This window comes from Anolis carolinensis, chromosome 5 (assembly GCF_035594765.1).
Source record: "Anolis carolinensis isolate JA03-04 chromosome 5, rAnoCar3.1.pri, whole genome shotgun sequence".
NCBI lineage: Eukaryota > Metazoa > Chordata > Lepidosauria > Squamata > Dactyloidae > Anolis > Anolis carolinensis.
The window spans coordinates 48,340,939-48,354,853 of NC_085845.1; the positions used below are offsets into that span (position 1 = coordinate 48,340,939).

Below are 13,915 nucleotides of genomic sequence, written 5' to 3' on the forward strand. Positions count from 1 at the left end.
CTTTGGACCTTAATATTTCCTATTGGACATTGCTTTTTTGGACTAATTCTGACCTTTCCTGAAAGGTCTAATTCTGGACTATTTTCTACACTTGTTTTTATTAACTTTATATATTCCTTCAATAAAGATATTAGATAGATTCTGGCCTCTGTGTATGGTTATTGGTGCTCTGCAGCCTGGGTCGTGACATTATACGAGACAGGCGGTAGCTGAGAGTACTCCGAAGGGCTCTAAGCTGCTGTGTGCCTTCCCCCCCCCCCTCGACACAAGCTACCACGTCCTTATGCCAAGAGTACAAGGAAAATTTGGGCCTGAGATAAGTACCCAAGGGGCCACATCCGGCCCCTGGGCCTTAGTTTGCCCATGCCTGGATAAGAAGATACAATCAACTATTTATTTATCACATTTATATCCCGTCCTTCTCACCCGAAGGGACTCAGGGCGGCTTACAACAGTGGCAACCATTAGATGCCCATACAAATCAATATAAAACAGCACATAAAACAGTTAAAACTATTAAAATACATTGTAAATTAAAATATACGTTTCAAACATAAAATCAGATTCGTTCATCCTCATGCTTTGTCCATAGTTCGGTCCGTGTCACTATTCACATTTGCAGGGTTTACTTTTGCGGATTTGATTAATATGTTATCTCTATATATCTCTAGGTCCTCACTATGACTCTTTGGTCAACTTCCTCCCTAGAGCTGTACTGGAGGACCTAGAAATTCCTAAACGGAACCCTTCACTAGCCATTTGCAGGTCCACCAACATGATTCTATGGGCAGCTTCTGGCAGAAGTTGTCCACAGATTTGAGCTTGAGGATCTAATGATTTCCAGAGATGTATCTTCTGAAGTTAAAAAATAGGGCTGCTTTGCCTCCAATAACAGCAAATGTGGAGGGCTGACAACAGTTCAATTGCTTTGTCACTGTAGGCTGTAGATTGTAAAACATACATCATGTTTTATAATGAAATGTCTAGCTTGGTAGTCTGATTGCTAGATTTGTTTTAAAATTTAGACTCTTTTTTCAAATAAAACTCATAGTTATATATGCAGATCTTTACATCTTTTATGGGGGAAAGACACAAAGCCATTCACATAATTAGGAATTACATGAATTGAATGGGTTTTTTAAAGTAAATTGCAGACACTGGAGGAAAACATTAGGATTCTACCCACTCCAAGGGAAGGGTTCATGCCTACCCTTTACATTTCAAGAGAAATAGCCATTCACACCAAATGAAACTTTTCATTTAATCCAATATGGATCGTGATTGTTTTATTAGGCAAAGGGTTTCTACTCTCCGCTGTGCCGAGATCCCAATCCAAATGGGGGTGGGTAATTTACATTTTTAAAAAGTTATTCAGGATGTGTTAATTAGCTGCATTTAGTTTAATTTGGTGAAGTTCTATAACCTTGCAAAATAGTCATGAACATCTAAAAATCTGCTCTCACTGACCTCTGGATCTCCCTAAGAATTTAGAGACGATTTTTTAAAAGTTCTATAGTTGTAACCCAGCAGTATGATAACTATTAGCAATTACTTCTTGGAAATGCATAGCCTTGGGGAGCATTAAAAATATTCTAGAGGGCATTTTCAGGGTCAAAATAGACATGAAAGAGAAAATATATTCCTTGCAATTAACCAATTTACCCATACACACAACAGAAAAGGATTTTCTCATAGATGCATCTACGAAGATGTTTCTGCACTCATAGTTGCAGATTAACTGTCTCATTAGAACATGGATCCACTTAATCTGGGGTCTGTAGTTTAGTGAGGCCCAGGACCTGTCTGGCTGAGCAGTTTAAAGGCCCCACCCTAAACTACAAGCCCCAGAATTCTGCAGGAGGCAAAAACCGTATTTAAAGTGGATACATGCTTAGTGTGATGAGATCCTTAGTCTCTGACCAGTCATAAAAAAGGCAAATACAAGATACATAAGGTTAGGAAAACCAAGCATTCTTTTACACTCAGGTCATGGTGAGTACCTTTGCACCAAACAAGATCAGACAAACACATTGTCTTATTTGACTCTGTGTTCATAAGGCGTGATGGCCAGGCCCCCTGGAATTCTCATGAACTGATAGCTAAAGTTTTTGCCTAGTTTAATGTGTTTCTGGAGTCTCCCTGGTGACAAAAAGGCTTACTGTTCTCCACACATTTACAAGCAAGCACATACTTGCCTTTTCTTGGTCTCAGAACTATCTTTGGTCAGCTTTCTGGGATACAAACCTTCTAGATCTTTATCAGCCCAAGTCTATTTCCTTGGTCTAAGTGCAGCTACCTAAATGAAAACTTTTGTGCACCTTCAAGTCCTTTCTGACTTACATCAACTCTAAGGTTGTTCAGCCGGAGTTTGGCTTTATCTTCCTCTGAGGCTGGGAATGTGACTTGTCTAAGGTCACCCAATGGGTTCCCATGGTTGAACTGAGGTTCAAATCCTGGACAAATACTTAAAATGGGCATGGGAACCTAAGAACATACAAAGAGTCCTACTGGATCAGACCTAAGATCTAAATTGTCCAGCATTCTCTTCTCACAGTGGCCAACCAGTTGCACATAAGAACTTCACCAGCACTTTATAAATGTAACTTCATCCTCCATCTTGTATTTTACAGCAACTTTAATACAAAGGTAAAATTACTCTGATCTGGAAATAATGTAAACTCATCCTGACTAGTATTCACTGATGGTTCTATCCTACATCAATTCATGATTCACAATAGATCCATATTGGACCGGCTCATACATTTCCACGTGACATTGTACTATAGCTTCTTTGATGAAAAATCAGATTTTTGGCACAGATTATGCCTAACTCTGAAGAAAAAACTATAGTAGAATTGCCAATATCTACAACATTGCTTATTGGTATTAAATGTGTCCTACTCATATTATTCCAACATTCAGTGACTGAAACTGATTAGTTCTCCTATTTATCTAAACACGTTCATTACACAAACGTTTTGGACGCCCTTTGGAACATCTGATAAACAAGACTATAACACTATAAACTGCTGAATACTTTTTAATAAGCATGTTTCCAACATCCATCAAGAAGGCAAGGACTAACTAGCCAAACACTAGAGTGATGTACAGTAAATGCCAAGAAAAACTGTCTTATCCTGCCAAACATTTTCCCCAAGAGGTGAATATCATTTTCCATAAGTCTCTAGAAATAGCTGAATTAGTTTGGTAATCAAATACCCCTAGCTAATTTCTATGTATGATTCAACATGTCGGTTCTCGTCATAATTATTTGGTTCCACTAACTGTATAAGAGAAAGCACATATTTATCCTTCAGTTAAAAGATTAGCACAAACTAAATTACAATATTAAAATTACAAGTGGTAATTGTAATTCACCAGAGGATAAACATCATGTTTAAAACATCAGATTTGTATATCTTAACCTACTTTTGATATTAAAAATTATTTATACTACACCACCAGGCACAGTGGGCATGTTCTTTCTTAAGATAGAGTCATTATACAGTGACTGCCCTGAAATAAAAATAAAGCAAGTACAATTTTATGATACTATCATATGATCAATTAAACAGAAAAATGAAACACCTATGATTTCATTTAGGTTCATACAATAGTAATGAATCGTCTGTTCTTTGATAGCTAATTAATCCAAATCGCTAACAATATGCAAACCTAAGGTATATTCACAGTTAACATTTTATTACCACATATATGACTGTAGCCATTTCTTTGAGCTTTTTCCAGTTTCATAATGCAACCCACCAAAGATTCAATGGATACTCCATTGAACAATTTTCATCAAATCATAGGGAACTGTAGCAGAATGGAAGGATGAGGCAAACACAGATTCAGTGGAGGTAATCTGTAATGTACAAATAGGAAAGAGAAGTGAAAACAAAGGACGAAATTGAGTACTTTTGCAATTATCCCTTTACTTATGGAAAATTTGATCCCATCTCTATGTCAATAAAATGAACAATAAGAAAATCAACTTGTCCACTTTGCTTGAAATGGGTTTTTGTTTGACATTAGTAGTGCTCAAGATGCATCAAATGGAATAAAGTTGCAGACATAACCACTGACCTTTTCATTCCCAAAAGGAGTCAAAAAGAGAGTTCCATAATAAAATTGTGACAAATGCAAACCCCAGAGGCTGAAATGTTACTTTTTAAAAATAATGTAATTTATCACTCATTACAGAGAATCACCCCTCTCCCAATAAATTACTATTACAAATAACCTCTTACTGGCTTGCTTATTGTATTACTCTCTATCTTTTATTGTTTGTAAACAAATGAATATAGGACTAAAGAGTGAAAAATTGAAAAAATTCAGCTCAACATACATTTTTAAATACCTTTAAATGACCTTAATAGGTAATTTGAAAAGCAACAAGAAATGTCTTACATCAAAAGAGTGGTTGCTGCCTTTCCAGCCAATCTGTTATTTCACTGAGAAAACAAAAATAGAAATGGCTGGAAATATACTTTGGGTTTGGAAAAAAAAGAGTTTTTCAAAGGTTGAACAAAGGAGAGAGCTCCTGCAACTTATTTAATCCTGGTCCAACATGGTTACATGAAGTACCCCACTTATATTTTGCCCACTTCAGTCAAAACAGAATAAATGTATGCCACACACGACTTCCCGTGTTGTCTTTGAAACAATGGGGGAAACCAGGCAGTGGACGCTTCCCCATCTGGGATGAAGCCAGCTGTAAGTCGGGTGATGTGAGGTTTGAGGCAATGGGTTCCCCCTGCCAAGACCCCACAGATTCACCACGATGCATGGTGAGTCCATATGACAATATGCTAAGGTTTTATGATGATTTCAGCTGTTAAACAATGAAGGAACACACCTGAAGGTGAGAATGAGAAACTAAGAATGCATACCAGGGCAACTTCATCAAATTTTCATGAAAGGGTGAAATTTTCAGCCCTGTAACAGAGACAGAGACAGGGTTGGGAACAAAAATAATTTTCCAAAACAGAGAGTTTCTGTTACAGCTCATGGGACTAGAAGTTGTATACAGGGATGACATGATACCCATTTGTTTGTTTATACTAGATTTCATGCCTGCTACATTCCCACATCTTTCTTTGCACCAGAAATCAAGAAAAGAGCAGAACAGTTTCTTTTTTATCTTATGTTAAATAAATCTTTCAAAAAAAAAAAGAGCACAACAGTTACCTTTGAGTAGTAACTACAATAAGTTACTTCACTATAGAGTGCATGAAAAGCAGATTAGGGGCTCATCTACACCAGATAGTGTAGTTTAGTGTAAATATGCCCCAGGAAAGCCCTGGATCTGGCAGGTGTTTAAGAATGCATCCACTCCATTGGGGCAACCTTCATCTCACTTCCTCCTTGTTACCACTTCCACCACTCCTTGCCAACCACAGAGCTTCATGCGAGTGCTTCTGTTAATGTTGATGTCATAAAAGGCCTGGAAGAGGAAAGCCATGAGACAGGCTGCTGGGGATGATGTGAGTGGGAGTTGGTGGGGACTGGGTAGTATCTACCCTGTTTCCCCGAAAATAAGACATCCCCAAAAAATAAGACCTAGTAGAGATTTTGCTGAATTGCTAAATATAAGGCCTCCCCTGAAAGTAAGACGTAGCAAAGTTTTTGTTTGGAATTATGCCCGCCAAACAAAACACCAGAGCATGCAGGATTGGTAAATACCATAGATTGCTGTACATGAAAATAATGGTAGTAACAAGAAATTCTTGATGATGATGATAACTTTATTTTTATACCCCGCCCCAGCTCCCTGAAGGGACTCGGGGCGGCTTACATGGGGCCTAAGATTCACAGTTTGTCTGGTTATGCTGGTATGTGATGATATCTACTGTACAGTATATAATAAATGTTCATTTCTTTTGTTCAACAATAAAAGTGAATTCTTCTTCATGGAAAATTAAGACATCCCCTGAAAATAAGACCTAGCACATCTTTGGGACCAAAAATTAATATAAGACACTGTCTTATTTTCGGGGAAACACGGTAAGTGTAGCTTTAAATGTATTTTTTAAAATTATGTTTATGACACAAAATATATGTGTGTGTGTGTGCGTGTGTATTCATATTTTGCCCTGTTTTAATTGTTTTGTATCATGTTTATTGTTAGCCACTTTGAGTCCCTATTTCAGAAGAAAGGTGGTATAAGAATAAAATAAAATAAAACAACATCTTAGATTTCTCAGAAGCAAGGTCCACTAAGATAAACTGAACATTTGCATCAAATCTTTGTGGAATCTCAGAGAACTTTTGCTCATTTCTGACAGATACGAAAGCCTGGATACTTAACACATACACTCTCCCCTGCCCAAACTTGCTATTCCTGCCCAGTCTTTCAACTCATATCATTTCTGCCACCTTGAACTAAATCTGCCAGGTTCAGAATAACAATTCAAATGATGGATGGAAACTTAGCAAAAGGATATTCCCTAATTTAGGATAACAACAAAAAGAGAGGAAGCTGAATATTTCTATTTCCTTTCCACTCAATACACTTTTAGGCAAAATCCAGAATGATTATCATGGTTTGTGGCTGCATTTTATACTGAATATCGACAATCTGGGGGGCCTTACTATGGAGGGTTTTGACTCAATTGCTATAGATGAACCATAGAAAACGTGGCATTTGCAATAGTTCTAAAATGCGTGGAGAGCCACACATTTCCAACTCTGGCCATATGTCATCCTGACATACCAACAGAGGCATCCTCCAAAAATTTTGTGAAAAGGACATTATCCCAAATAGAAATATCAAAAGCATTATTCTCCAGGTTGCCTTTCCTCATGATATATGAAACATGGTAAGTAACTTGCAGCAATGCTTCAAATTTATGTTGTGAAAGCTATTCAGATCTGAAAAAAGCACTAACAAATGGGCAACCTTGTCAGTTGCAATGTTAATAAATCAAATTCACCAAGGTAAGCTGTATTTTTACTTCAAGTGGATCTATCATCAGAGGCCAATGATAATGATACAGCTACAAGAAAAATAAATGTGCTTTTCCTAACCTTGACTATAATTCAGTAACAATTTGCCTTACCATTTTGCACATATCATTGGGAGTTATCTTTTTAAAGGTTTTTATATTTTTAATCATTACTTCTGTCATAAAATTGGCATTCTTTAAGGAATTCAAGAAAGTATTCAAAGCAATAACTTTTAGAACAACAGCATTCCTTGAAGACATAGTAATACATTTTTTGATTGACGTTACTTTAATACTTCAAATAATCTGTGGTTGATGTGTATTCACTGATCTTTTGCTAACTTAGCAGAGTCTACAACCACTTCTACATGAAAAGAAAAGCATTCCTTTGTTTAAAAAAAAATCCATCTTTTAAGTCTTTTTCTTAAGAGCTTTAAGAGCAAACTAGTCATTTTGATAATCCTCAAGGACTTTGTCAAAAAGACAACTATTTCAATTCTAGAGAATTCATAATCAACTAAGCATTTCATTTATGACCTGCTTTTCTCCACAAATGGGACAGAAGATGGTTAATTCAAGGTAGTTATTCCATAATCGATTATGGAAGATACTGTGTGTATATGTGGGTGTTCTCTCTCCACCGAGACTCTTCCAACACAAAATATCTCTCCAGTTAAGGCTTACACTGTTTAATTATAATAGAAATTTATGGGAGATCCAGAGAACTTTACCTTCAATTGGCAGCCTTCTTATGTTTTCCCATTATTTCTTCCATCATTTGTATTACCATTGAGAAGAGAAGATGTAAGGTTTGCAAAAGTGAATATTAGGAGCCCTCTTTCTAAGGTGTGGGAAGGTTTAATTTCTACCTCTCCACCCCAGACACCACCTTCAAAAAATAAAAAAATAAATAAATGAAACAGGGACATTATGATATCCATACTTTTCTCCATCACATCCAATTCCTGTATTAGATCAAGATAAATTGTGGGCCAAACCTAGAAATGAAATGAATGGAACTGTATTTGCTTGGACATTGCCCTAGATCTTCATCTGTGTCTAATAAGTTAAAGAACTGTAGTGTCAGGCAACTTTTTTTTGACTGAGATTATCTTTTATGTCAGTTTTAATTAACCTGACCTAACAGTATAAACGTGTTATTTTAGGAGGGAGAAAGGAAGAAAGCCTGTCTTTCTATGTTACAGATTGGCACTGAGGTGCAGATAGATAAAGAGATCTGCCAAATTTCAGATAGATTAATAAATCTGCAAAAGGAATAAATAACAAAAATTAGATAATATTTTTGTTTCTGCATCCTATTGGCACCTGTTCTGAGCAGATGGAGATGTGCACAGCTTCCCCCACCTCAAAAAAATTAGTGATTTGAAGCCTCACTTTGGAAAATGTAAGTGTCAGTGCCCTTGAAAGCTGATTCATTTGAAAGCTGTGTCTTCTAGTGCTTTTCATTGCTTTTCTTAATCGCATTGAGTTTTTCTCTTTCTTTCTGACATAACAAAGACTTGAGAAGATTATAAAACTGAATATTAGAAATAAATCCATAAAAATATGATTAAAATGAAGATTCTGCTATTTTTGAAAATAATTTATTCCAAATTGTAAATGCTACCAGTGAATGTAATTCCTATAGAAATTTCATTTTTCAATTCTGCTATTTGTTCTGAATATAATAATGCTATGTGATAAAGAGAATTTATTCTCTTTCCCATAGATTCAAGGTCTAGTACAGACCAAGCTCAACATAGTAGAAACAGAAAGTTTAAAAACTTATTGGTAGCAAGCTGCTCATGATCAACTACTCTATAAAGCTGTTTTTGCAGAAACCCTTAAGATACACAGTCTAAGAAGTTCCAAAAATGAAACTTCACATTCAGCACACTATCATTTGCCAAGGAAGAAACAGTAATAGAGCAGATTTGTCATCACTCACGTATTGGAAAAATCCAGCATGCCACAAATATCTATCTTTGACGGGCATAATCACCTGCCTGTTTTCATTTTACATGAAGGAACAAAAATATGTTTTCTACTTAACACTTCAGTAAAACTGAGGTTTAGATAGGTCTGGATATATAGGACATTTCTCCCCCACACCATATGTCTTAGGACAACACAACGAATGTCTAAGCAGTGGTTCTCAACCTGTGGGTCCACAGATGTTTTGGCATTCAACTCCCAGAAATCCTAACAGCTGGTAAACTGGCTGGGATTTCTGGGAGTTGTAGTCCAAAACACCTGGAGACCCACAGGTTGAGAACCACTGCCGTCGAGGTTTTAGCTATGGAAGCACAGCTTTTTGTTTTGGCCCCAAATCCTTACAGTAGCAGATCACAAGTTCCATGACCGCCATCACTCTTTTGTATCAAGACAATAAAGAAGGACTAGAAATTTAGAAGCATAGAGTTGGAAGAGATCACAAGAAACATCCAGTCCAACATACTGCTATGCCAGGGCACATCATAAAAGTACTCCTGAGAGTTGGTCTCAAGAGAAGGAGATTGTGATGACTCATGGGCCATGTAGTCCTGTTCCTAGCACTGTTGTGACAGATGAAGAGGAAAACTTAGGTTTCCCACCGTTTCAGCCAGAATTGGAGCTTTTTCAGCCAGAATTGGAGCCCTTGCACCTGCAGGAGATTTGCCTTCCAGAAGTCGGCCAAACAAGCCTTGAGCCGAAATCTCGCCGCGATTATTATAAACAACAGAAAAGCGCTCAGGAGGCTTCTCGCAGGAGCGCTAGGATCGCTGCCAGGCATTCAGCTGATTAAGCCTGCTTCCCATGGGAAACTTTAGGGAGTCATGCATCTGGACGCAGAGAATGGCTTTCGGTTCTGGTTCCCCAGAGAATTGTTCTTTGGCGGGAAAACGAGACCCTATTTAGGTGTTTTGCCCACGTAGGGACCTTGCGGAGTCAATTCGTCAGCTTCGGGAGTAGGTTGTGTGTGGACTACGCTACTCCCGCGTCCAAGCCCTTGTTCCCATTTCCAGCCTTGCCTTGCTTCCCAGGACCTTGCCTTGCTCCACGGACCTTGCCTTGCTTCCCGGACCTCGCCACGAATTTACCACGGATCCTGTTCTTGCTCCTCGTTTCTTGTTGCCTTGAATTAAGCTTAGTGTTCCAAGAATCAAGTTTACTTCCTAGCCTTGCTTAAGCTTCATGGACTAAAGGACCTTGTCATCTCCCCTCACTTTGCTTGGCAAAGTGAGTGTTTCGGTTACTGGATTACAACTTTGGACCTTAATATTTCATATTGGACATTGTTTCTTTGGACTAATTTTGACCTTTCCTGAAAGGTCTACTTCTGGACTATTTTCTACACTTGTTTTTATTAACTTTATATACTCCTACAATAAAGATATTAGATAGATTCTGGCCTCTGTGTATGGTTATTGGTGCTCTGCAGCCTGGGTCGTGACAGAGATTTGACCACAGTCAAAGGCAATATATTCTATTCTCTGACATCTCTGTTGTTCCTAATATTCCTTTCCTGCAGTTTGAATCCATTGCTGTCTTAGGGTGTGTCTACCCTGTAGAATTAATGCAGTTTGACACCAGTTTAACTGCCAAAACTGAATACTATAGAATCCTAAAAGTTGTACTTTTGCAAAGTCTTTTGCCTTCTCCGCCAAAAAATGTTGGTGTCTCACAACTTACAACTTACATAGTTCCATAGAATTGAGCTTAGGCAATTGTTGTCAAACTGCATTAATTTCACAGTATAAATGCACCCTTGGACTTCAGCCCACATGATAAGTAAAGCTATGGGGATTGTTGCTTTCCCCTTAAGCTTCACAATGCCATGTTTGGAATTTAAACAAATGCTTTTCCTACCCTCATCACATGTTTTCCTTCATTCAGCTTTATTTTCCAAATATCTATTTGCCTTCCCATCACACATGAGGCATATTTCTCCTACTATTGTCTCCTTCTGTGTTTTCTTTGACTTGAAAAAAATTCTTTGTATTTGTTCTTGTGGAAGTACTTTTTAATACAAGATTATTAAACAGGATTTCTTCTATTCTATGTTATTCTATATTACAGTTTCTCTTTATAAGTACAGATACCTCTCAATTCAAAAAGAAACTCTATTGAATTTACATTGATAACAAAAGGATATAAATTACCCTTCCTTCCTCCCAAAAAGTTTATATACTGCCCATCTCGGCTCCTCCCTCCAGAATGATGTCACATTATGTTTACAAACAGGCAGTGGGGAAATCCCTTCACACATTAAATTTGACATTTTTACCCCTCTCTGCGCAGGAAACTTAAAATGAAGTTGGTTGCCAATCGACTTAGGAATCATCGGAAAAAATACACATTTTAGAAACAGCAAAATGCTTGAAACACACAGTACGAACTTGCATCGTGTGATGGGCTCCATAGGTAGCCATTCTTAAAAGTGTAGAAGCAGTAGTTTTATTGTGTGTGATAAAGTCACTAGTTTCTAGCAACAGACTTTGCTCAAGTGTTGTAACTGGAAAAAGGTGAGAAAAGAAAGCATATAAAACCTAATTCTAGCTGTTTTCGGGTTCTACGTCATACACAGGTAGGAATCACATGGACCTTTCAGTTATTTTAGGACCCTTGAAGCCCCGATATCCTCAATCTATTTTTTACCACAAAAATTCAACTGAAGAATCAGGCACACAATTCACCTTCAAGCAGATGACTCTCCACTTTTTTTTTCATGTAAGGAGTGACTTGAGAAACTGCAAGTCACTTCTGGTGTGAGAGAATTGGCCATTTGCAAGGATGTTGCCCAGGGGCGCCCGGATGTTTTTGATATTTTTACCGTTCTTGTGGGAGGCTTCTCTCGTGTCCCCACATAGAGCTGGAGCTGATAGAGGGAACTCATCCACGCTCTCTGCGGGTTGGATTCGAACTGGCAACCTTCAGGTCAGTAACCCAACCTTCAAATCATCAGTCCTGCCAGCAGAAGTGTTTAACCCACTGTGCAACCAGGGGCTCCTGACTCTCCACTAAAACAAAGCATGAGGTCTCCTTTCACAATACACATTATAGTGCTATATTTTGTTTTAACTTCCATTACAACATCCTATGAAAACCTGGTCTTGATGACAATCTAGTGCTCTCTAGCTGAAAATTCTAAACATCTCTCTCTAAACTACAATTCTCCAGATTGAGTTTGGAATATAGCATTATAATTATGTAATGCGAAAGAGCTCCGTGTTTTAGTCAAATTAATAAATTGATGCACTATGACTTTATTGAAGCAGCTGTATATAAGTATCTGAAATCTAGATGGATGAGCGAGAACAATTAAACCAGCTTTTTTACCTCTATTTATTTTATTTATTGGGAGCATTTATACCTCACTCTTCAGCCACAAAAGCTCTCCTGTGTTCCTGGTGCAACATCAATATTCTGTTCCAAAATTCTGCTCTATATGGACTTTTCCTTTCTCATTTCTCTGCCTTGCTGTTTTAATTTCTCAGTTGCATTTGGGTTTTTGTGGGAGTAATTTGTCTCATTTTGCTTGTATTTTATCATTGCATTTATTTATTGCACTATTTTACTGTTCTCTGCTTGGAGAATTTCTTCATTGAAAAGTGGATTATAAATTTTCTAAATAAATAACGAAGAGAAAACATACCATCTGCTCAGGAGATGCTGGGAATAACTGAAGAGGCTCAGTTAATTATAAACACTTTTTTAAAAAATCAGCTCTGGTCCTTTTGAAGCCTGCAATAAAACTGTTGACAAGATCACAGCCTGAAATTCTATTTCAACAGAAAACAAAGTTTGGAGTTCATTTTTCTCATCATTTTGAAGAGTAGGCACAGAAAAATGTACTCAGAGGCCCACTGAGTGTACATCACCAACAGATAAGAACTTAAAGAATGGCAGGGCAGTCTCTGGAGAACACTAAGAGAGATGTGAACAGTGAAAAATGAGGAAAAAAAGAAGCTGATTATTTGGATATAAAGGCGGGAAAAGGTGGAGCAACCCTTTGAAGAATTTTGATAATCAGGAGAGTTAGGGAGAATGGGATTTAGCAACAGAAAATAGTCACACTGATTAAATGAACAGTTTGGTACCAGTTTAAAATTAAGGGAAGTGGTTTCCCAAGAAGGTAAGAGGAAATGGGAATTGTTAAGACAAGAACTTAAAGTATGAAGTCAATCTTTTACCTTCAAATAGTCCAAGGTTTTAGATAAGTATCAAGAACATTCTGTAGATTGCAGAAATAGAAGAAGGCTTGGGAAGGCAAGAGTCTGTAAGGTCAGGTACATTTTGTGGACTGCCTTAGAAGAGAGTGGCTGCTGTCATGTACAGTGAGGCTTCTCCAGTACCTAGTTGTAAAAGTTAGTCATCAGTCAAATGGATTACTTTGGAAGCATACGGACTGTTAGGGTATGTCTACACTGTAGTATTAATATAGTTTGACACCACTTTAAGTGCCAGGGCTCAATGCTATGGAATCCTTGGATTTATAGTTTAGTAGTATGTATGTACTAGTAGTATGTAGTTTGGCACACTTTGATACTCTTTGGTAGAGAATACTAAAGACTGTGCAAAACCACAACTCCCATGATTCCACAGCATTGAGGCATAGCAGTTAAAGTGGTATCAAATTACATTAACTCTACACATGGTAGATGAACATCTATCACTTTAAGTTTTTAAACAAAGTTTTGATGGCAATTTCTCAGAGCTGCTTCAGCAGAGGATTCCTGTACCGGTAGGAAGTTGGGTTTGAATGCTTCTGGGAAACCTTCCAATTCTGGTTCTATGATTATGATTCAATTGAATGGGATTTAAGCAGCCTGGAATATTTGGGAATTGCTTACAAATTGCCACAGTGTGGATGTGCCTTTTTTTTGTGAAATAGGCAGTTTTGGGCCTCGTAGTCCAATGCATGTTGGATCGTGCATAAACATATGAGGTGGGAGGTTAGCTTTGAGGCTTAAACTGAAATGAAACCA

The 13,915-nt window shown here is 37.6% G+C and overlaps 1 protein-coding gene across 13 annotated transcripts in view; it reads right to left on the reverse strand.

Annotated features, from left to right (window-relative positions):
* The window catches only part of iqcm (IQ motif containing M), a 151,668-nt gene extending 146,266 nt beyond the window's left edge, over nucleotides 1-5,402 (reverse strand). The window contains exons 1-3 of one of the 13 annotated variants that reach the window (XM_062981048.1): nucleotides 5,191-5,402; nucleotides 4,893-4,938; nucleotides 3,708-3,865 (exon numbers count right to left, since the gene is read on the reverse strand). In XM_062981048.1, coding sequence (XP_062837118.1) covers nucleotides 3,708-3,753 — 46 coding nt within the window. In that variant the 5' untranslated portion in view covers nucleotides 3,754-3,865; nucleotides 4,893-4,938; nucleotides 5,191-5,402. Of the gene's footprint in view, nucleotides 1-3,707; nucleotides 3,866-4,410; nucleotides 4,429-4,858; nucleotides 4,939-5,190 lie in introns of those variants that run through there. The other 12 variants (XM_062981047.1, XM_062981060.1, XM_062981059.1 and 9 more) reach the window with 12 other exon arrangements.
* Nucleotides 5,403-13,915: the final 8,513 nt, after the last annotated feature.